This window comes from Panthera pardus, unplaced genomic scaffold (genome assembly GCF_024362965.1).
Source record: "Panthera pardus isolate Hobbes unplaced genomic scaffold, ASM2436296v1 HiC_scaffold_11, whole genome shotgun sequence".
NCBI classification, from domain to species: Eukaryota; Metazoa; Chordata; class Mammalia; order Carnivora; family Felidae; genus Panthera; species Panthera pardus.
Genome location: NW_026526666.1, coordinates 27,996,097 through 28,020,644, shown reverse-complemented (window position 1 = coordinate 28,020,644; position 24,548 = coordinate 27,996,097). Strand labels below are relative to the sequence as shown.

General features: G+C 34.3%; 1 protein-coding gene across 6 annotated transcripts in view; it reads left to right on the top strand.

Annotated features, from left to right (window-relative positions):
• Positions 1-24,548, top strand: part of MTF2 (metal response element binding transcription factor 2) — a 77,592-nt gene that overhangs the window by 50,250 nt on the left and 2,794 nt on the right. For 3 of the 6 annotated variants that reach the window (XM_019437946.2, XM_019437949.2, XM_019437947.2), the window contains 11 exons: positions 3,841-3,936; positions 4,170-4,270; positions 4,661-4,809; positions 6,903-6,998; positions 8,336-8,404; positions 9,612-9,735; positions 16,816-16,883; positions 18,544-18,714; positions 22,574-22,679; positions 22,802-22,854; positions 22,966-23,070. In XM_019437946.2, the coding sequence (XP_019293491.1) occupies positions 3,841-3,936; positions 4,170-4,270; positions 4,661-4,809; positions 6,903-6,998; positions 8,336-8,404; positions 9,612-9,735; positions 16,816-16,883; positions 18,544-18,714; positions 22,574-22,679; positions 22,802-22,854; positions 22,966-23,070 (1,138 nt within the window). Of the gene's footprint in view, positions 1-326; positions 350-3,840; positions 3,937-4,169; positions 4,271-4,660; positions 4,810-6,902; positions 6,999-8,335; positions 8,405-9,611; positions 9,736-16,815; positions 16,884-18,543; positions 18,715-22,573; positions 22,680-22,801; positions 22,855-22,965; positions 23,071-24,426; positions 24,500-24,548 lie in introns of those variants that run through there. The other 3 variants (XR_002076818.2, XM_019437948.2, XM_053892388.1) reach the window with 3 other exon arrangements.

Genomic DNA, 24,548 nt, shown 5'->3' with positions numbered 1-24,548 from the left:
AATACAGGTATGCTTTGGTTTGGTTATAGGTAGGTTTCTTGTAGTGTTTTCCATTTTGTTATTGTAATAATTCCTATAATTGCTGTGCGCTCTTTGAATCTGTTAAAGATATTTTTTAGGTATCTCTCATGAAAAGTGATTTACAAAAATATGAATATTAAAATCTGAGTATTTTAGCTGCACACTAAAGCCCCACTTTTTTTTTTATTGAGTTAATAGGCTCGCACTAAGACCTGTGTTTCATATCTCATAGAAAGGAGATCTAAATTTACTTTCCCTAAAGGATGGATACCTTTCTAAAATATTTAGTGATTGGGTTTTGAATTTGAGTCTCAAGTGCAACTCTATGGTAGGTTACTACTGTGTGTGTGTGTGTGTGTGTGTGTGTGTGTGTGTGTGTGTGTGTTTAAGTTTATTTATTTTGGGGGTGGGGAGGGGCAGAGAGAGAATCCCAAGCAGGCTTTGCACTGTCAGTGAGGACAAGGGCTGAAGTGGAGCTGATGTGGGGCTCAAACTCATGAACCGTGAGATCATGACCTGAGCTGAAATTAAGACTTGGATGCTTAACTGACTGAGTCACCCATGTGCTGCTACTGTGTTCTGTTTCTTGATTTCATTCTTAATTTTTTTTAAAGAATAAAGTTTTGGTAAAGGAATTAGAAATGTTCTAATTACCATCTACATAATTAGTACTCAGGGCTTAGGTGGGGAACTCAATAGTTCTTAGTCTAGTAAGATGTCTTTCCAAGAGAAACTTTTTACAGTTCTTGGGACTGATTAAAGTACTGAAATTATGTTTTGCATCTACAATTGAGGAGTCAGTGAGAAAATGGGTAGGAGAAAAATAGGGAGTCTCCAACAGTAGTAATAATGAGCAGATCTTGTTACCCTACATACCTAATTATCTTTACTTTCTTAGTTTGTAAACATGGGTCTTTCTCTATGGTAGAACTGAAATTGGTATGTATGTATGTATGTATTTATTTTGAGAGACACAGAGACAGTGTGAGTGGGGGAGGGGCGGAGAGAGGGAGAGAGAGAATCTCAAGCAGGCTCAGCACTGTCAGTGTAGAGCCTGAAGCGGGGCTCAAACTCATGAAACCACAAGATCATGACCTGAGCTGAAACTGAGAGTCGGACACTTAACCAACTGAATCACCCAGGCACCCCTGAAGTGGGGTTTTTTGTTGTTGCTTTTAATGTTTATTTACTTTCAGAGAAAGAGAGCGCGAGGGGGGAGGGGCAGAGAGAGAGGGAGACAGAATCCGAAGCAGGCTTCAGGCTCTGAGCTGTCAGCATAGGTGTGGGACTTGAACTCACAAACCGTGAGATCGTGACCTGTGCCAAAGTTAAGACTCTCGAGCCACCCAGGTGCACTAAAGTGAAACATGTTTTATGCTTGTCTCTTATTTCTGTGTCCCTTTCAATTTTTCAGTGTTCCTTCAGGTTAAGTATAGAGCTGTTTGTCTTTCTGTCTGTCTCTTTCTTCCATCCCTCCCCCCTCCCTCCCTCTCTCTATCCATTCCTTCCTTCCAGATAGGAAGAAGAAAGCCAGTAGTACATATAAAAAGTTGTGAAAGTGATGGAGGTGCATGTCCAACATCTGTATATCAGTTTAATGGTCTGTGATTGTTTTTGCTCCCTGGTTTCTTTTTATTATCCTTAGAATTAAAATGAGAAAAGGATTGCTCCTTGGCTATTTAACTCTTTATAGCAACCAGAAAGTAGCACAAATGTAATTGGAGCAAGTGTAGAATGAACAAATGAATCTGAAAACTGCATTATGGCAGATTCAATGTGGAGAGTAGCTTTAGTAATTTTCTGCCTACAAAAAACTTGCTAATAATAGATATATACCAAACTAACTTCATAATTTAAATAAAAATGTGTTTATTTTGAGGGAGAAAGCAGGGGCAGGGATAGAAGGAGAGAGAGAATCCCAAGCAAGCTTGGTGCTGTCAGTGCAGAGTCCAACGCACGGCTCAAACTCATGAACTGTGAAATCATAATAGCCAAAATCCAGAGTCAGACACTTAACTGACTGAGTCACCCAGGCCTCCCAAAATAACTTAATAAATTGGAGTAATTTCACCCATCTAATAAGATTCTTTTAAAAAGTTTATGTAAATAAGGAAAAATGTATAGTCAGTCATGTTAGTCTCAAATGTGCATTACAAAAGGGAGATAGGTTAAAGTAAGTAACTTTAAAAGGATTTTTAATTTTAACACCTAACACTATTATGGTTTCTGTGAAAATAATAAACTACTGATGGCAGTGTACATTTTTATTTTGGGTATGACTTTAACTGTTGCATTGAATGCATAAGAATGCTTTATATTCTTTATTCAGTACTGCAGACTCAGTTCTAGCAGTTTATTCAAAAGAAATGATTCAAAATTAAAAAAGGTAGGCGGAAAATATTTACTGTAGTTTTATTTTTATTTTAATAACAGAAAATTTGATATATCTAAGACAAAATCTGGAGTCTTTGGTCCTTTTCTAGGGAATGGCAGATTTGGACTGAGTGGTGTCAGGCTCAGTCCGGTTGCTCTCCTGACCGGAGCCATAAACTCGGAAGCTATGGAGGCCATGTCCTGCCAAGTGTAGAAGGAAGTAAACAAAGCCTGGGAGAGGTGGGGAGAGAGGACAAGACAGTAAAATAAGTCTGGAAAAATGCAAACAAACAATTTGCTAACATACACCTAAGAGTAGAGTCGTAATAAAGTAAATTTGGTTTTTTCCACTCAGTGGAATATTATGCAGCTATTAGAAGTTATTAACAGCAGTGTGAACAATACTTTTGATAGAAAAAATATTACAGAATACTGATGAAAGGAATCCTCTCACAGTGGAGAGAATATAGACTCTGGCATATCTGTATTTAAATCCTGGCCTTGATACTTTCTCAGGGTCTTTGGGTTAGTTACTTTATCTTTCTGAGCCTCAATTCCTCTCTATAAATAGCTTACTTACCTAATAAGTTGTAGAATTAAACAACATAATATATGTCAAGAGCCTAACAGTACTTGGCCCATAGAAAATAGTAAATTTTTATTATTGTTGGCATGTGAATAAACCATGTAGTTTAACTGTGAAATTGACAAGAAGAGAATATTGGGAATAATGCTGTTAGAGTGTTAAAATTGTTTCTAAATTTTGTGGAATAAAATTGTTTTTAGAGTAAAAATGCCTAAAGAAGAAATAATTTACCTATTCAGGCAAAAAATATAGTTAATAACTGTGGAACTCCTTAACTTTTGTTGCACTGGGATTTTGTTAGGATACTTTATTGGACACCATATTTCTAGATTTTAGAAGCTGGAGATTAAATAATTGGGATTCAGCTTCTTTCATAAATTAGTAAGTAAAAAGAAATGTTCTGCATCCAAAGAGAAAGAGGTCATTGACATATCTTCTTTGCCCTTTTTCTTCAGTATCATGATGGTAGACATTGTAGGGTGAGCAAATACATGTATATAAGTATATGCGTATTCTGGAGATTAGTTCTAATGTCCACAAAACATCCCATCTCCTTGTTCCCCAGGGGAGTGGGAATGTTAGAAGTGAATGATAAGGGATCTTGCCTGAGAGCGCATAATTTATTATGCCCTCTGCTGTAAAAGCAGGTTAAATTATCAATGTAGGTAGTTAGGCATCTTAAGTTAAAGGTGGGAGATAGCCTTTTGTAGAGAGTATTTTGCCTTGAGTAGAAATCATTATGTTCTAGTGAGTAAACACTGCCAATATGGGGTATCTACTGAGTCATAAAAAGTAGTTGTGTTGTATGAAATAACTTCTTTATTATGACTGTCTTTTAATGCATATTTTAAACATTGCAGGAGCCACTGGAAGTGGGGAAATGGTCTGTACAATATGTCAAGAAGAGTATTCAGAAGCTCCCAATGAAATGGTTATATGTGATAAATGTGGCCAAGGTAAAATTGATTTCTTATAATCTTGTGGAAAAGTTTTATTACATACTTAATGCTCCTGTTGAAGATTAATGATTAAAAGTACTTTTTACATTGGTAATTTGAAGCTGTTATCATAAATTTATTCAGTTATAAGTATATTAATGGAGAAGAGAATACTAAAATGCCTTCTTGAAATTGTGTTGTAGTATTTATTAATAAAATAGAATTTGCTTTATGCTTTTTTTGATATTAAGGATATCATCAGTTGTGTCACACACCTCATATTGATTCCAGTGTGATTGATTCAGATGAAAAATGGCTCTGTCGACAGTGTGTTTTTGCAACAACAACAAAGGTATCTTTTAAGTGTTTTGGGCTAAAGCCCTAAATGGAATTTGTAAGGTACTCTCAGCGTAATGATTGTGTATGTTGAAAGTTTATTTGACTGCAGTGAGCAATCAGTGCCGGGTAGAACGAGGTGATGCTTATTGTTTGACTAATGATGCTTAAGTGACTTGCTACTATCCTTGCACTTATTTTCTGATAGTGAGTGGTCTTGGAATTGGGGCAATAGTTTGAAAAACAACAAAATAAATAAGGATTATTACTAGTCAAACAGTTTGTGAGATGGTAAGAAATTTAGAATGGAAATTTCTTCAGAAGTTTCAAAAGCATTTTATGTTAAAGAATTATGTTTAGAATTTTATCCTGCACTTGTTTAAATAACTTTTTCCCTCTAATATAGAGGGGTGGTGCGCTTAAGAAAGGACCAAATGCCAAAGCATTGCAAGTCATGAAGCAGACATTACCCTACAGTGTGGCAGACCTTGAATGGGATGCAGGTCATAAGACCAATGTCCAACAATGTTATTGCTACTGTGGAGGCCCTGGAGAGTAAGTAAATAGTAATTTCATGGCCTTTAAGTGATTTCTGTTTGTATTATGTACTTTATTTTTGTTATTGATTGTGGTGTGGGAATGATAGTGAATTGTAAATGCTTGGAAGTATCAATAAAGAAAATTAGGGGAGAAAATTAGAAGCTGTAGGTAATATTCATCTTTATCATTAAGTGTTACCTAAATAAGTGAATCATAGTTCTAACTAAGAACGTTTACAAATTTACCTTTAACTTCTGAACACTGCTCCTAGTTCTGCTCTTTGTAACTAAACAAATACATCTTCTCTTTCTTAGGAGGTAACTCTTAAAATATTTCAGTCCAGCAATCATATTTCCTGCTACCATGACTCATACCAGTAGTGTTTTTTTTTCCAGGTCAAACTCTCCGTTACTACCGGACATTCTTTATGACATGATTTCTAACCTCTGTCTTTGTTGTTCTCCAGTTTTTGAGTATTACTCTTGAAATATGGTGTTATGATTAGAAAATGCATTGTTTCCAGGAATAGGCTCACAGATTATAATTGGGCTCTTAGAGTTCAGAACTGATGCTCCTGTTGTTGCAGGGAGAGATTGTATTTACTACCTCTCAGATTGTCCCATTATGTTTTTGGGATCATTTTGGTTTTGTGGTGGTCAACTAATACCTCTAATTCTTTTTTGTACAAGCTCGTATTAAGGCAAGTTGTGCATCATGTATTTGTACTACATTTAAAAACCACTAGTGAAGCATTTTATATTTCACTCTTTAAATTGTAATTATTGGTTTCTGGTGTCTTTCTTCCTCTCAGATTCAGTGTTTCTCTTAAGACAAGGGTGCTGTTTAGGAGAATGCTGGGACATGATTCATTAAAATATTATCTGTTCAAATCTGTGTACTGAAAATGTCTATAAAGTTTACTTTACTTATGACTGGGACATAAGTTGTTCAATGATGAAACATGAATAAATGAATATGTAAATTAACGAATTTTTAGTTCTTCATTCTGCCATATCTCTTGATGGAATTATTTATTTGTGATTTGACATTTTTATAACATTTCTTAGCTTTTGGTTGCTTGCAGATTTAAAAAACATTGTCTTGTTTCCTTAATCACTTATAAAAGAGATACAGTGAAGAGGCATAGAGATTGATCTTTTCCTTTATTCATTTATTCCTACCATTTAATTTGAAGTATTACTCAAAATAGGTGGAAATCATCATAGACATTTTATAAGGTGGATCATTCATTGTTCTTTAAGTACCATGACTACATGAACTATGTTTGACACTGCTAGCCACTCTTAACTTTAATAGAGGATCTAGCTAAGTACTTGGAACATAATTAGTATTTATTAGTCTTTTGATGAATGAATGACCTTAGTATCAGTCTTCTTGCCTTTGTGTATAATATGGCTTACAATTAATGTGGGGCTCACTTGTTGAGCAAAAGAATTATTGGAAGAAAGGCATTATTTGGGTGGCACGTAAGGATATCCATAGCAAAACCATGTACTAACTGAAAAAAGGATATCCTTAGCTAGTGATTCAATTTTAGCTTCTTCAGCTATCTGAAACTGAACAAAACCTGTTACAAAGCCTGTACACCTGTTAGAGTCTTTGATTAGATTTGTAATTATGTTAGCCAAATTTATTAAGTTGCTATATTCCATTCCTTTTCATTATAATGGACAATAATGGAAACAGTGTGAAGATATAAAGCTGCTTATGGCTGTTTGGTTTATGGGGCAAACAGCTGTACACATCAGTAACCTCTGAAACTGTTTTCTCTTAGGGTGTAGAGAGTTGATGTGAAAAAAAAATCTCAGGTTTTTTTATTTGACAGAGATTCTTTACTAGTGTAGGAACCAGGCACTTATTGATGAAATAGTAGATGTATCTTTAAAGAGTTCGTAAGTTCTCATGAATGAAAGAGAGAGGAGGGATGAAATCAGTAACCTTTTTGGGAAAGAAAAAATTTAACACTAAATTTAGCAGATATGCCATAGTGTAATCATAACAGTATTTTGTATAATGCCACTTTGGGTTTTGGTTTTAAAACTTTACCTGCAAACATAGCAATTTTAATCTTAACTTTTTTCTTATAGCTGGTATTTAAAGATGCTACAATGCTGCAAATGTAAGCAGTGGTTTCATGAGGCTTGTGTGCAATGCCTTCAAAAGCCAATGCTATTTGGAGACAGGTGAGAAGGGCACTTGAACTTTACCAATCGATATATTTTTTAGCTTTTGTACTGTAGTTATGTTTGCTGTTGCAGATTTTTTTTTAAATAATTTTTTTAAACTATATTTATTTTGAGAGAGACAGAGTGCAAACAGAGGAGGGATGGGGGGAGGGGGACCCCAAGCAGGCTTTGCAGGGTCAGCACAGAACCCTATGTCAGGACCGAACCCACAAATCGTGAAATCATGACCTGAGCCAAAATCAAGAGTCAGATGCCTTAACCAGCTGAGCCACCCAGGTACCCCTGTTTCAGATTTCTAAAAGGAATTACAACAGTGATTTGTGAAGGAGTCACCTTACTGGGAAAATATTGAGTAATATATTTAAATTATGCATGATTTTATCTTATTTTGAGAGAGAGAGGGGGAGCACGCATGAGGGGTCAGAGGGAGAGAGAGAGAGAAAATCTTAAGCAGGCTTCACACTCAGCGCAAAGCCCAATGTGGGGCTCGATCTCATGACCCTGGAATCATGACCTGAGCTGAAATCAAGAGTTGGACTCTCAACTGAGTGAACCACCCAGGCGCCCAAATTATGCATAATTTTAAAATACACATAATTCTTGTGCTTTTAGATGTTATTCCGGAACACTTTGAAGTATTTGATCAGTGATTATATTTGCTCCTTTTGTCCCACATGCTCTAAACTATTTCCATTGGTACCTTCCTTTAAAGAACCTCAGAGGGATCCTGTGACCGAAAGTTGGAAAAGGCCATAGAACCTTGATACACAAAATATGCGTCTGTGTTCTAAAGAATTTCCAAAAGCAGACCTAATGTGCTTTCTGGGTTAGGAGAATATGGAATGGCAGAATATGGAATGGCTCTAGGAAGAAAAATGAAAGACAGAGCTCTGAATTTGGCATAAAAAACCTGGGTTTAAATGTTGACTTATGTTGCTTACTATCTTTTAGAATTTAGGAAGATCAACTTCTCTCCTTTTATTTTACCAGATTGTTTTGAGCATTGAATACAACATTGTATGTGAGGGCTGTCATCACAATTCATGTTACACACAAGCCATTAGAAAACTCTATGTGTATATGAATCTGTGTGTGAACTGAATGTCTCCTCTGTAATTTAAAAAAAAATACTTCTGCCTCCTATATATGAACTATTTCATTATTTGTTGTTACTGGAAAAGAATTTTTTTAAATCACAGTGTCTTAATTCAAATTAGGTTTTGCTTTGTGTATCAGTCATCTATTGTAGGATATGTACTTGCTGAATATTAGCTTTAATTGTTGAATATGTGTACCCTTGATTACTTAGCATACAACTTTTCTTTTTTCCTTAGGTTTTATACGTTTATTTGCTCTGTCTGCAGTTCTGGACCAGAATACCTCAAACGTCTACCATTACAGTGGTAAGTATGGATATTTCTGTTAAGGAACAAAAAAGGGCCATGTTCTTTTTTTTTTTTTTAATTTTTTTTTAACCTTTATTTATTTTTGAGACAGAGGGAGACAGAGCATGAATGGGGGAGGGTCAGAGAGAGGGAGACACAGAATCTGAAACAGGCTCCAGGCTCTGAGCTGTCAGCACAGAAGGGGCCATATTCTTAAACTTAATAGGGTGAAATGCTCTGTATATATTAACTTGGTTTAAATAAAAATTGTTTTTCTTTATGCCTAGCTTTAGTTCTTTTATTTATCCTTAAACCTGAGGTCATCTTCACTAAAGATTGTCTAGTCTTATTGCTGAAATGATAAGGCCATTTATTTTCTGATCCATAAAATGTAACTGTACATATCTTTTAGATTTTTAAAATTCTTATTTATTTTTTTTTATTAAAAAAAAATTTTTTTTTTTAACGTTTATTTAGAGACAGAGAGAGACGGAGCATGAACGGGGGAGGGTCAGAGTGAGGGAGACACAGAATCTGAAGCAGGCTCCAGGCTCTGAGCTGTCAGCACAGAGCCTGACGCGGGGCTCGAACTCAGAAACCGTGAGATCATGACCTGAGCTGAAGTCGACCGCTTAACCAACTGAGCCACCCAGGCGCCCCTAAAATTCTTATTTATGTTTTTAATTCTTTTGGGACTTCAGATGAGAGAGGTCTTATACCAAATATGCCAGTTTCTGCTGTAGTGTAATTTTTGGGCGTGGGAAAAGTGTGATGAATTTTGGAGATTTACTGACAAAATGCTTATAGTAAGTACTTAGAAACTTTCATTGAATGCTTTATGTATTTTAGGAAAAGATAAGATTTAACTCATGAATCAGATAAAGTCTGTTAAAGTATGATCTTTGCTATGGCTTATATGTAAGTGAAATGGAAAATTTTTATTGTAAGTTTTCTTAAAGTTACAGCCTCTTTGAATGAAAGAGATTATTCAGATATCTTTTACTTTATACTGACTACTCACTATAAGTAAATATTTAATGTTTCCCTGTTATTTTCGTATGTAATGACTTATTACATTGTGAATATGATTTATGGTATTGACCCTCTGCTTACCTAAATACTTCACTTTGGATTTTTTAATTGCTGTTTTTATTTGTAAAAATACGATTTTTTAACAATAATCAAAAGCATGTTTTTGTATATTTTGATTATTTTTGGATTCCAGGGTAGATATAGCACACCTATGCCTTTACAACCTAAGTGTTATTCACAAGAAGAAATACTTTGATTCTGAACTTGAGCTCATGACATATATTAATGAAAACTGGGATAGATTGCATCCTGGAGAGGTAAGTGGTCTTAGGGCTAACTTCGTTAGCTACTTGATATCTTTTTTGTTTTGTTTTGTTTTTGTTTTGTTTTGTTTTGTTTTGTTTTGTTTTGTTTTTGTGAAAAGCAGCCAAGATACATGTATAAGTCACACATCTAAAGTAGAGTTTTATTTTTAGTTCAGGGAGAAATAACTTTGAGGATATGAAGACTAGCCCTCTCATCCTCCTGTTGCCTGTTTATTCAGGGAAAAATGTAGACGGAGGAAGTAAATTACTTGATTCTTTCTTTTCTGAAGTGAGAATCATTGTAAAGATATAAGGGAGGGAGAAATCCTTATTGTGTATCTAATGGTTCCTCCTTAAAAACTTAAGGTTTTTTAAAGTTTCTATAAACTTAGAGATGTAACTAACATTCTTTCCTCTCTTGTTGGTACTCCCTTATATATCTTTGACTTTCAGGAATGGGAGAGAGGGGACCCAGTAATAGTGTTAGAATAATGAATTAGAGGGTAAAGCTGAGTTGGAGATTATCCTCCTCATTCTGACATCTCATTTTGCCTTTCATTTGCAAAGCCTAACCACTCATACTGATTTACAGAGTCTTTTTAAAAAACAGTGTAAAAGTTAACGTATGTTCATTGAAGAAGATTTTGAAACAGTAGGCAAGCATGAAGAAGAAAGTAAAATAATAGTTACCTTGTTTTTAGCAGTTATTTAGAATTATTAAAATAAGGATATTGGGGCACCTGGGTGGCTCAGTTGGTTAAGTGTCCAACTCTTGATCTCAGCTCAGGGTCATGAGTTCAAGCCCTATGTTGGGCTCTGTGCTGGGCATGAAGCCAAATTAAGAGAAAATAAATCTATATCTATATACACATATAGATATAGATACTAACTACTCTTAGCTTAAATAAAAATCTTGTTTTATAATATGTGGAATTAGATGTGTAAATTTTAGTCACACATTACTTTTTGAGGTAAAAATTGTGTAAAGTAACTTGAAGTTTAGGAAGAATTTCTGCTTTGTAACTTTAGACATGAGGCAGTTTATAAAAGGTTGATGACAAGTAGAATATCAGGGTTTTTTGGGTTGTTTTGGGGGGTTTTATGAGGCATAAAGGAGAGCATAATGCACATTTATTTAAAAGTTGGTAGGTCAGCTAGCTGCATAAAATATTGAAACAAATACCTGCAGAATGCTTAGATTTTAAAAATCAGAGATACCATTTAAATCAATGGAGCCAAGATGTTTTGAGTATTAGAAGTTGGAATATAATGCTCTGTTTTCTGTTACATGCTTTTTTCTGGGTGAAATTTGAGAGAAAAGGAGTGACTTACAAATTTGATAAATTTTAATAAACTGATTAGTAATAAAAGAAAAACAAGTATAAGGCACTAACAGCTGTAGTGTTCATTATAGTCATCTTAATATGTAAAGCTTTAATACATTCTTTTAAAATGCTTTCTTTCTAGCCATGGTTCTTTTCAGCACTTCTTATGCAGACACATCTATAGTCTTAGTGCATTTTATGTATCATATTAAATTCTGTAGTGGTTACTTCGTGTAGACAGTGGGCACACATAAAAACTCAAGTTACTTTATTTCAGATGCTTTTATTAGAATAAAAAATGATACATAGATTTTATTCAAGAGGCTGAAAATAGAGAGTAAAAATCACAATTAGCATATTTAAATTTTTTTTTTTTTTTTTTTTAATTTGACAGAGAGAAAGAATCCCAAGCAGGCTCCATGTTCAACATGGAGCCTGTAGCTTGGCTTGATCTAACAACCATGAGATCATGACCTGAGCTGAAATCATGAGTTGGATGCTTAACCGACTGAGCCACCCACGTGTCCCTAGTCTATTTTTAAGAAATGAGTTCAGTTTATGAATTTCAGGTATCTCAGTTCTAGCTCAGGTGGTTCAGTTCTGACACATAAAAAAAATTTATTTCATTAGTAGATACATGTTCTCATTTTCTGTAGCTTTTACGGGGTAACGTCTTAGAAATAAGAAATTTTGATTTCTTATTCTTTGTGAATATGGAAAATTTAGTCTTTGCAAAATTTAAAAATTAAGAGGAAACGGGGGTGACTGGCTGCCTCAGTCATTAGAGCATGCAACTCTTGATCTTGAGGTTGTAAGTTTGAGCCCCATGTTGGGTATAGATACTTAAAAATAAAATCTTTCAAAAATAATTAAGAAGAACAACCGTATACTCTAATAAAACTTGACGACAGAAAAGTTTTACTGTTCTGAAGAGTGTTTACATTTTTTGGAGCCATCACATTTATTAACAAGTGGCTTTCTAATCATTTCTCGTTGCTTTTTCTCTGCATTAAAAAAAAGAAAATATTCAGACTTCGATTACTCATTCCATCCTGCGGTATATACAGATGGAAGTTCAGCCTTTAATTTTGTGTTAATCTTTTAGATCTTTATACTGTCATTATAATTGGTTTTGAGAGTGAAATTTTAATAATAGAGACCATAACATTGATGCCAAGACCATAACATTGATGCCAGCTTGAACATTTACTCAATAATTTTCATTTAGTTTGCCTTATTAAATATTTGTGATAATAGAAACAAAAATAATACAAATAACGGATTATTCTGGATTATTAAAATAGTAAATCTTTGGTTAACTGAAATCAAATTGCGAATTGAGTCTTCCTTTTTGTTTATATTTATGTTAAAAACCTTTTTATAAAATAGCATTAATTACTTTTAAAACATGAGAAAATACTGTATGTTAAGTAAATGGTTGGTTGAGTACTCGAGTCATTTTGAACATTAGTTCTTATACATACTCTAGATTATGTTATATTGACAGTTGCTCTAGAAGTTTCTCCTCAAAATTGAAACAAAACAGAAAAATAGCTGTAATTTTACTTCCTCCATCTAGGTAAAAGAAAAAAGACTTGTGATGACTCGAGAAGTTGATTGAGATTTGTATGACATTTTGTTTAGGAATATATATGGACACACTAGTAACAGGGAGGCACTTATATTTGACATTCCTGAGCTGAATTAGGACTTAATTTTATATATTACATATGATGACTCTCGCCACATAGTAATATTTCTGTGCTGTTTTGGAAGCCTAATAAATACTTTCTTCAGTTGCCAGTTCTGAAGCAGTCTTAATTGAATCGGTGATATCTGTTGAGTGTTTTGTACTTCTTTTTGTTGTTGTTGTGGTTATAAAGGAACTATGACTTCTTTTATAACAAAAAGAAGTTTCAAAAATACCAAACTTCTTTTGGAGAAGAATTAATTTTGGGGGGAGAGTATATCCTTTTATACTGAAAGGCAAATTTAACATTTATGTATCATGTTTTTTCCTTAGTTGGTTATTTCAGGATTGAAAAGAGAAGCTGAAACTTTTAGAACATATTGGATCATAATGATAGTTCTGTATCATGTTTCCTTAATGTGATTTTTTATACATCTTTGAGACTTTGTGCCTTAATGATTATCAATCATATGACCGAATGTAGCTATTTGAGAGTCCACTGTTTTGTAATGTTTGCTTTGAGAGTAAAAATACGTAATACAATATTTGAGATCCCAAATAAAGGTTGCTTAAGGCTTTTTTTATTTAGAATGAGGAATTGTACTGGATTGCTTTTGGGAGTTAAAATGAGATATTCATAGCTTTTGGAATCTGCTTATTATTTGTCTTTAATTCCTAATGTGATCAAAAATCCTAGTTCTGTAAGGGCAGCCTACTTTTCTGTTAACCGTGGTCTTAAATTTTAAAAAACTAGGTTGGCAAACAAATTACTTAAGCTGTTTGACATACTTAAGTCTAAGCAGCATGGAATTCAATACTGGTGATTGAAAATGTATTTTACCGAAGGGAAGAGTTATAACTATGCATAATAGTATTTATGTCTGTACAGAAATTTACAACCCTGAAAGTTAAAGCCTAGTATGAGGTTAGTGTCTGTGATAAAAGGAACAAAAATGGTTACTATGTTTATATTATAAACCTCATGAACAGATCGCAAACCTGGAATATGATGTTCTTTTAATACAGATTACTTGATTTAAACTATAGTATCTGTACTTATTAGTCTTCAAAATAAACAAATGTATCTCTGCCCCCCCCCTTTTTTTTTTGAGAGAGAGAGAGGGAGAGAGAGAGAGGGAGGGAGGAGGGGGAGAGAGAGAATCTTAAGCAGGCTCCATGCCTAGCCACGGGGCTAGATTTCACAATCATGACCCAAGCTGAAATCAAGAGTTGGACGCTCAATCAACTGAGCCACCCAGGCGTCCAGAAAAGGATCCCATGACCCCATAATGCAAGTTGAAATATATATAGTTCTATGCAAAATAGTTTTAGAGTGCTAAAGGAACTTACAGATAAAATTTCTGAGACATCATAGAGAGTGAGTACCAAAACAAAGAAGAGAGTTCATTCATTGTGCTTTTCAAAAAGTGAAAGAGAAGTAGATTTGAGAAATTAGTCAGTTTTGTTGTTGTCAGCATAAATATAAAGCACATTTTTCAGATGTGTGGTTTGTGAGGATTTAAAAAGCAGTAAGGCAGGGTGCCTAGGTGGCTTAGTTGGTTAAGCATCTAACTTCAGCTCAGGTCATGATCTCATGGATTGTGAATTCTAGTCCTGCATTGGTCTCTGTGCTGACAGCTGAGTCTGGAGCCAGCTTCATATTCTGTGTCTCCTTCCCTCCCTCCCTCTCTCTCTCTCTTTCTCTCTCTGTCTCTCTCTGCTCCTCCCCTGCTCACGCTCTGCCTCTCTCTCTCTCTCTCTCTCAAAAATAAATAAACATCAAAAAAAATTTTTTAAAGCAATAAGGAAAAACACTCTTTTACTATAATGTTTCTTTTTTTGATATGGTTAGCCACACTGGTGTGTCAAATGGGTATGGGTATGTTATAGACATTGTGTAACTCAATTTCAGATTAGATAATGAAATTCGAAGTGGTTAAAATTAAAAATTAAACGTATATGATACTAATTGATTAATAGAAACAAAAGCAGTCAGTGGCTTGGAAATATTCTTGAGGGAGATTCTAATGGAGAGTCACAGGGTTCTGTCTTTGTGTCTACCTTCCAATTCAAGGATGACAGAACAAGAGGAAAGATGATCTCTAACACAGACCTGAAAACAAAATCAAAGTAACAGCAGTCACAAAGTTTTGCTTTTAAGGCTTAAATACACAAACATCCAGTTCAGAAGAAGTAGCATATGATAGGGAGCACTTGATTTGATCAGTTTATCTGATAAGATTTTACAGTTGGGGTGGTGAAGTAGAGATGAGGAAGAGGATGAAATTAGTTACCCAGAGCTTAATATGAGATAATCATGTGATGTGGCTGCTAAAAACTTTTAACATAATCTTACACTTAGACATAATCTTATACTTAGACATGACAAGCTGCTGCCAAATATTTGAAGAACTGTCTTGTAAAAGAGGGAATAGAAGAGTTCCAGGAAGGAAGGTGTTGTCCACCTATGGAATGGGCTCCCTCATAGGTGCCTCAGCAGCTTTCATCAATGGTAATATTTAAACCAAGGTTGAATGAATGTCAGTACTATAAAAGGGATTGCAGTATTGATGGAACCTTGAATTAGATGGACATCTAAAGTGTCTTTCCAGCTTTAAGGTCTGATTCTGTTATTTTTCTTTAATAGAAATTCTCTATCATTGGACACTACAGAAATTACGATAAGAGGAAGTGGTATGGTATAGAGGCATGAACACCAAACTGTCCCATTTCTTTTCTTTTTTTTCTAAAAGCACCCAATGCATCAGCACAGTATGGGCTCTCAGTGAATGTTGAATGAGTGGACTTTTGTCACTTGGGTTCAGATTCTGGCTCTCTCACTAATCAGCCATGTGAATTTGAGCACTTCATTTAACCTTTATATCTGTTAACTAATCTGTAAAATAAAGGGAGTTGGAGTAGATGACTCTCTCTTCTGCCTCCAACATTCTATTTAGCAGATTCGTTTTCTCTTTACTTGAAGCAGTTCTGAGGTTTGGAAGTTTAAATTGGTAAAGACCATACTGGTAGTAAAAAGTCAACTATGATATTCTGGAATTTTTTTTTTTAGTTTTTGTGGCTTTAATTGAGAATGGTCCTTCTATAATGTAGTTTTTTTTGTTATTGGGCCCCCGTCTTTAAACTTGGAAGAAGATGCAGAAATGACTTTTAAGGGAGCTCTTTTGAAACAAAATAATATTTTCTAGAATTGAATATTTAGATTTTAAAATGATTTCTGATGATAAATTGCTGAGACATTTTGGGTTTTAGGGATGGCCAAAGTATATAACCTTTATGAAAATAACTCCCCTCCCCCAGTTTCACAGAATTTTTCAAAATTACAGAGATTATGGGTTTCTGCTAATATTAGAAGTATTGGGAAATAAAATGTTATGTTTCTCATTTTTTATCCTCTTTTCCTACTAATATCTATTAGAAGCAATTGATACCTATTAGAATATCTATTAGAACCAATATATGGTTGATATTAAAGTCATTCATTCTATGTATTATTTCCTCGGATTATAGAATTAAAATAAATTTAGTAACTAATAAAATCCCATTTTTGTAGTGTTTTAACAGTTTTTTTCAGACATGTCATTTGATTTATAAAATTACTCGTAATAGGATTTTTATACCTCTGTTATATATATATATAAAATTTTTTTTTTTTGTTTAATGTTTATTTTCAAGAGAGAAACAGAAAGCAAGCAGGGGAGGGGCAGAGAGAGAGGGAGACATAGAATCTGAAGCAGGCTTCAGGCTCTGAGCTGTCATCACAGGACCCAGTGGGGGGCTCGAACTCACAAACGGCGAGATCGTGACCTGAGCCGAAGTTGGACGCTTAACTGATTGAGCCACTCAGGCGCTCCTACTCCTCTTTTTATAGATAAGAAAACAAGAAGAGGTTAAATAGCTTTAGATCACGCAGCTAGTCACTGAGGACCTGGAATTAGAACTTAGATCTTCTATCAGTCAGTACTCTTTTCTTCTGTATCACATTGCCTCTATCTAGCACCTGTATATTACTAACTAATGAAATTATAGTGCTTTAAATTGTTTCTTGATACTTCACAGCTGGCAGACACACCAAAATCTGAAAGATATGAGCATGTTCTGGAGGCATTAAATGATTACAAGACCATGTAAGTTGATTTATTTTATGTATCCCTATGAGGGAGACTTGTAGTAAGTATAAGGAATAATGGCATTGTTTAAGAATTGTGGGGTTGATGTTTAGTACAAACCATTTTAAACTTTTAAATTTTAATTTCAGTTGAGCAAAATAGTGATTCTCAAGGGTTGGAGAAGGGAAGAGCAATCCTCTGGGAATGGTGGATGGGAGGCAGGCATACCAATATCTCAGGGGCTTTTGGCTTGTTCCACTGAAAAACATATTCAGTAATGACTTGTTTTTATAATACAGTCCCCTGAAAATAAAATAATATCTTAGCTGGTGGGAAAATGCAAAAGATAGTGGAAAATATTATAGAAAATATTGGTTTTAAAATGATTGAGATCTTCTATGGTTTTAAGATAAGTTATTGCCATCAGTTGCAGAAAAATAGTATTAGTAGTCTTAATTTTTTGATAATTGATTATTGTTGGATATATCCTTGTATAGACCTTTCTTTTTTTAAGAAATAAAAAGCATATCTACATTTCTTAAAAATATTTAAAAATTGCAATAGAAATAATTTTTTAAGTGTATATGCTGGCTCTTACCAACTGTTCAGCAATCTTATAAAATTTTTGTTTGTAACAAGTTGCTTTTTTTGAACTTGACAGAATTTCCTCCTTAAAAATGTTACAATTACTAGCAGCTAAATCTTTAGGTCAATTTAAAAAGCCATAAAGTGCCTGAGCAGTTACAGTACTGGTAAAAATACTTTATGGGATGTGAATTCTGTAATCCAGTTTAGGGTACCAGAAATACATCTGTTCTTATTATGATAGAAATGGGAGCTTCCCTTTCTCAAACATGCATGGAAGTGGAAGAACATTCCAAGTGTTTGGTAGTGGTTCTGGAAGGTAGGCAGGGTATAGTAGAAGTAAGGTAGGTGGGGGTGTTTTGGATTAAGGAGCCTTAAGGACTTTGGAAAAGAGTTAGGAGCACATGTTTTAGAGGCCCAAACCCACACCGAAATAACATTTTTCTGTTCCAGATTATTTCCAATTCTAAATATGACACACTAGACACTCCTTTTATTTTCTGGACCTCTCATATTGGGTTCTCTTTTCCAGTGCTAACACCTGTTACTTTCTGACCAGGGTTTCTCCCCTCACAGATTCACTCTGAAATAGAATTCTTCTTTTCCTAAACCATTTTTGAGATCTTTTAAACAGGACAATGAAATATGGAAAACACATATTGGGACTAAAAATACACCACTCTCTACTCTTCTTCCTTTAAAAAGTTAGATGCCATGTTTTATTATTTAAAAAAAATTTTTTAATGTTTGTTTATTTTTGAGAGAGAGAGAGCACAAGCAGGGGAAAGACAGAGAGAAAGAGACACAGAATCTGAAGCATAGATGCCACGTTTTAAAAAGAAAAGTGGATGTGTGCTCTTCTCCCTTCCTTCTGATCCTATCCTTCCCCCCGACCTCCTTCGCCATTGTATCCTACTGTGGATTGACTCTGGGAGCAGATGAGAATCCAGGAAAGCAAAGGGAAAGAGCGAGTTTTGTAGTGTTGGGTGGACTTTCATCTATAAAGGCTTTATATCTGAAAGTTGTGAGTTAGGGTCTGACATGTATATGTGTTCAGTTTTTAAATTTTTAGTTAATTTTTTTAAAAATTTAGGTTTATGTCTGGGAAAGAAATAAAGAAGAAGAAGCATTTGTTTGGGTTGCGAATTCGTGTTCCTCCTGTGCCACCAAATGTGGCTTTCAAAGCAGAGAAAGAACCTGAAGGAACATCCCATGAATTTAAAATTAAAGGCAGAAAGGCATCCAAACCTATATCTGATTCAAGGTAAAAGTTGATCTGTGGCTTAGTTTTTCTCTTTAGCTTATTTGTAACTAAAAATGTGTTATTTAGTCTCATTAGTATATATGAAAGTATAAGTGGCAGTTACCCTGATTTGTTTTCCTGTTTATAATTTCTTGCTTAGACAAGGTACAAAGAGTTAATGTTAGATGTTTATTTATTTATTTTAGATATTAGGCTTTCTAGGAATAAGCCTATTGGTTTTGTTTAGCAGACAGCTTAAGTACTGGCTTGTTCGTTTGTTCATTTTTCATTCATTCATTTATCCATTTATTAATTCCATTTATCAAGCAACTTAACTGTCTAAGTGCTGGGGATGCAATAACAAACAAAACAGACTTTCCTTCTGCCTTGATGGGGTTTACAGTATAGTGGTGAAGAAAGGTGATAAATAATTACAGGTCATTCTGGTGCCATGTAGGACATAGCATTTGGATTTAGGCTGTACTGGGATGGTTAGAGGTGAAGTGGTTTACTTTTAAGAAGGAATCTTAAAGACCTATCTAAGATGATATTTAAGCTGAAACTCAAAGAATGAGACTAACCTACCAATGTGAAAGAACAAAGGGAAGAATACTGCAGGTGGTGGAAATAATGAGTATGAAGGATGTGAGGTATGTTCTAGGAATTCACAGACTAGTGACGTATGAATGAGGGCTAGAGACTAGCATCAGGTGTTGGAAAGTTTGGATGGGGCGTGATCATGTAGAGTTGTGTAGGTCTTTGAGGAGTTTTTTAAGAAACATGGGGAGCTATTTAAAGATGTAAGCAGATTGAATTATCCTTTAAAAATACTTCTTTGTGTGCTTTTGGAGAGTGGATAGGTATAGAGGTAAGAACAGAAGCAAACAAAAATGAGGACTCTTGCAGTCATCTAGGTGTAAGAGATTGCCTGGGTAGTGGTTTCAGTCAAATGGAGACAAAATAGATTTAAGACTTCTATTGGAGGCAAAATTCATTAGGTTAGCTAATGATTTAAACTTATGAAAGAAAGGGAGAAATCAAGTTACACAAAGCCCAGATTTCTGGCTTGAGCAGCTGGTGGGTGGTGATGTCTGGTGTCAAGACCTACAAGAACAGATTTTGGCAAGGTGAACGAAGCTTCTTCTGTGTCATACTAATTGAGTTTGAGATTTTTACAAGGAATATCTAAATGATGATGATGTTAGATATAGACAGCTGGGTGTGTCAGGAGCTCAGGAAGGGTTAGGACACATGATACAAATTTGGAAGCTGATTTAAAGGCTATGAGAATGAATGAAATTACCTAGGAAGCAAGGAGTTGGTGGGGGAGAGAATGAGGCCCAGAGTAATGCCCTGTTATCATTTAGAGATTTGGAAGAGGTGAAAGAAACAGGAGGCTAAAAAAGAATGATCAATGAGATAGGAGGAAACTAGGAAAGTTTAGTGCCCTGAAAATCAAGAGAAGGGGGGTGTTTCAGAAAGATGAGCATATTAAACAGTATTGAATGCTGTTGAGAGATGGATTTAAGGTGAAAGGAAAATGATTGTTGGATAAGATAACATTCTGTTATTAATGGCCTTGACAAAAACAGGTTTTTTTGGAGAGGTAAAGATAGAAGTCAGACTGAAATGGGTTGAAGTATGATTGAATCCAGCACTGCTCAATTAAAATGTCAAAACTGGGCTTTTTCTACAAATAAAGGACATAGGCAGATTCATATAATAATAATGATAATAAAGGAAAAGGGGGAAATGGGAAATTAAGAACTCTGAATAAGAAGGGAGAAAGTGGAAAATGTTTGTGTGAGAACACTCAGAAGTAGTTTTACTTTGAAGAGAGGTAGACAAATGGAAGCTGAAGAGGAAAGGAAGTACTCAAGTGATGACTTTTAAATAGAAAATTAATTGGAACCTGTTTTTATGTGCTACTAGGAATGATCCAGTGGAAAAGAGATTGGTACAGGAGAGAGGGACAGGTAACTGAAAATATTGTAAAGTCCTTGAGAATCCAAAAGGGAAGGGATTTAGAACTTAAACATGGGAGTGGCCTTTGATATTTGATAGGAGGACTTCTAGAACCCTTTTGTTGAAATTGGGTGAAAATAGGTACAGATAGTAGTTCTGCTGTAGATTTGGCATTTGGAAGATGACTGAAGTTATTGTTTGGTAGCTTCTGTTTTCTCAGTGAAATATTGAGGTATAAAGATGGCTGAGGGTTGTGCAGAGAGGGAAATTTAAGGAGTAAATAAAAGGTATGAGAGTACCTGGAGAGTAAGAAAAAGTAATAACCCAGGGTTAACAGTGTTTCATATCCATTTGAATGTGTAATAAAGTAGATAATGCTTTTAGGTTGTTGTTGTTTTTTTTCCCTAAAGCAAAGCGTATTTACTCCTATCACTTTCAGATTTTATCATTAATCCTTTGCTATCAGTTGCCCATATTATGGATTAGAAAAAGGTTTACACAAATTTTCTCATTCCTATCACATTAATAAGACACTCCATCTGTGTTAGCTAGTTCATTTGATGCTACCGGGAAATGGTTCAACTTTCTTTCAAGGCATTCTCTATTCCTTCTGGGTCCTATGTATGAATTGGTCCTTTTAATCTGAAAATACTTTGTTTAATCCAGGGATCCTGTATAAATGTTGATCATCTTAAAAAAAAAAAAACAACTATACTTCCATCTATTTTATCCTTGAGACTTTTGATTTTAGTTCTAGTTATGCTTTATTCCTCTAGCTCCCCTACTTTCTCCTTCCTTGTACTTCTACCTTTATTGCCCAACTTTAGTTTGGTGTCTGGAGTAGTTTCTTTTCTAGTTTGCTCCATTCACCTCTTTCTAGCCTATTCTATGGTGTTATTCCTTGTCTGTGTAAAAACACAGGAAATTTAAATTTCCTGGGTAACTTTCTTATAGCACTTAACTCTTTTTATCAGCCTTTTTGTATGCATCTTTATCACTTTCTGACTGTATTATGGACCCCTTAGTACAGGGAAGATCTTTGTTTCTATTATTTCTATTATTCTATTTATATTATTTCTATTTCTATTATAGCCCCCCCCCCTTTTTTTATATGGTAGATAATGTTTGTTGAATGAATGAAGTAGATGTTCTCTATATTGATATTTGCCCTTTTCTTATTCCCTTCTATTAATTAGAGATGTCCTTGACTTGCTATTTTCCCCCTTCTTGCTTGATATTTGCTTTTATGTCTCAAAAACTGGTTTTCTAGATCTTTCTAATTGTACCTTTTGAATGACTCCCTGCCTAATATAAAGGATTCCTTCTACACTCTTCCACCCTGGGTTTCATTCTCTTTATGATTGATATCATTCAAGAATATATATATTTATTTCTAAAGGCAACCTGTATTTATAGCTACTATATTTTAATATAGATACTTCCTGGCTCCATGTGGGTAATGACTAAATTCATAATTACTTTTAGTAGTAAATTCTTAAAATACTCCCTTAAGGGCCTACATAGTAACAACCTGGACTAAATAATGGAACTCTTGGGGATTTGGAAATCTTCCTTCCAGTATAGTAGTCTGTTTTTGTTTTTGTTTATTAACTTTGAGGTTGTATATATTTTTCACAATTGTAATAAAGAGAAAAGTTTTTTCCTTAAACTTTTCATATGTAAATAATATCTGAGTCAAGAAATGTTTATTTAAATTGGAATGTGTTCTCTGTATGCACTTGACTAAATTGGTAGATTCAACTTACATTTAATTTTTTTGGTTTTTGTTACCATTAGTATAAAAATAAGTGTAACCTAATTATTACATAAGTGGAGCTAAGCCAGTATATATTGTCCATTGTCTTTTTGTTTTTCTTTATGCAGAGATTAAATACATAATGATTTTATGTTTCAGGGAAGTAAGCAATGGCATAGAAAAAAAAGGAAAGAAAAAATCAGTAGGTCGTCCACCTGGCCCATATACAAGAAAAATGATTCAGAAAACTGCTGAGCCACCTTTGGTAAGAGGATGTGTTGGTATATACTCTCAAAGAGGACGGATGCTTGAAATTAACTGAGAAATGAGTATCTTTTTAGTTTACTTTAGAGCCATGCTTTAAGTATGTTATTTTTTATTTTCCAGGATAAGGAATCAATTTCAGAGAATCCTACCTTGGATTTACCTTGTTCTATAGGGTAAATAGAAAGTTATTTTCTCCTATTCTAGGAATTTTCTTTTGGGGGGAAATGAATATTTCTATTGTTATGTAATATAGTCGTTATACCATTTAAATTCTTTTGTCTTAGGAGAACTGAGGGAACTGCACATTCATCCAATACCTCAGATGTGGATTTCACGGGTGCTTCCAGTACAAAAGAAACTACCTCGTCTAGCATTTCCAGGCATTATGGGTAGATATTTTATATTCTTATTTCTTAACTGATTTTCTTCTAGATTCTTTTTCTTTGTAAAGTAATGATTAAATAAATTTTTAGCAATTGAAAGTGATGTAAATATGCCTTTCAGCTTTTGAGAAGCATCTATATGTAAATTCTTTAGGTTGTTATTAATATTCATCTGAAATTTCTGCTTTTCAGAGCTCAAACATTAAAAATTTATTAGGAGATTTTGCTCTGTGCACAGAAGAGGTATACTGGTGTTAATAGGCTGTGCTCTTTTCCTTGAGACCTTTTTATGCTTCTAATATTTAGATAATATTTTTATCTAAAATTTTTTATCTTTAGGAATTTTTATCTTTAGGAGTACTTTTTTTCTTAATATCTGAGTCAGACATGTAAATCCTTTTGTTACTAAGAAGATTTTAAACTCAGGATTTCTATCAGTAGCAGACTTCTCTAATATTTTATTTAACCTAATTCTTCAGAATGATGCCTTTCCCAAAGCATGATGTATCAGGAATGAAAAATTAGTTTCCTTGGGGTCAGAGCTATGAGCTTGCAAGTTTTATACTTCCCTTAGTTTAATTTTTGTTAACACTTCAAAAACTGCTGTGTAAATTGTACAAAATTCAGAGTATTAAAAAGCTTAAAATGTAACTCATTTTTTAATGGATTGTGAATAATTGAACTGTGTTTGGCCTTTCACCAAGCATTGTGCTAAACTTTCCACATACATTGCCTTTTTAAATTCTTAAAACAGTCTTTTGAGTCGTAGATCTGTTATTCCCATTTTAAAGATAAAGAAACTGAAACTAACAGGTTTTAAGAAACAAGCATGGTCATTAACAAGCATAACAGAACTGGGATGTTGAGTCAGGCAGTATGATTATAAAGTCTTTGAATTTAACTTAGGCTGTATTCTCCCTTGTTAAAAGATTATAAAATCATTGAATTCCTGAGCTGAAAAGGACCTCAAAAATTATCTAGTTCAACCTCTTCACTTAATCTCTTCACAGAAGAGAATACAGAGGATAAGAGATTTGAATTTGGCCAGTATCACAGAGGTAGATTCAAGGTACCCTGATTTGTACTTTGTGCTTATTCCAGTTCATTACATTAGTTCACTATGCCTAGAACTGGTAATAAGAGAACATTTATTCTAGTTTTACCATCTATTTAAGCCCATGGAACAATGTTGTATATATAGGAGGTACTTATTAAGTATTTGCTGCATTGAATGAGTGAATGAACTTTCTTCTTTTTAATGATAAGACTGTTGACAATATCTGACTAATGAATAGGGCCTCTTCTTGGTAAGAATTTGTCTCATTGGCCTCGTAATTAAAAACTTCCTCTGATTCTTTTAAGCTTAATAATACATTGTTAAGGAAGAAAAGCTCTTCAAAGGTCAGCCCCAAGAAGGTGATGGAGTCTAATGAAGGCGAGTGATAATCCATTTATAAAAATAGCATGTATTGTTTTGGTTTGGC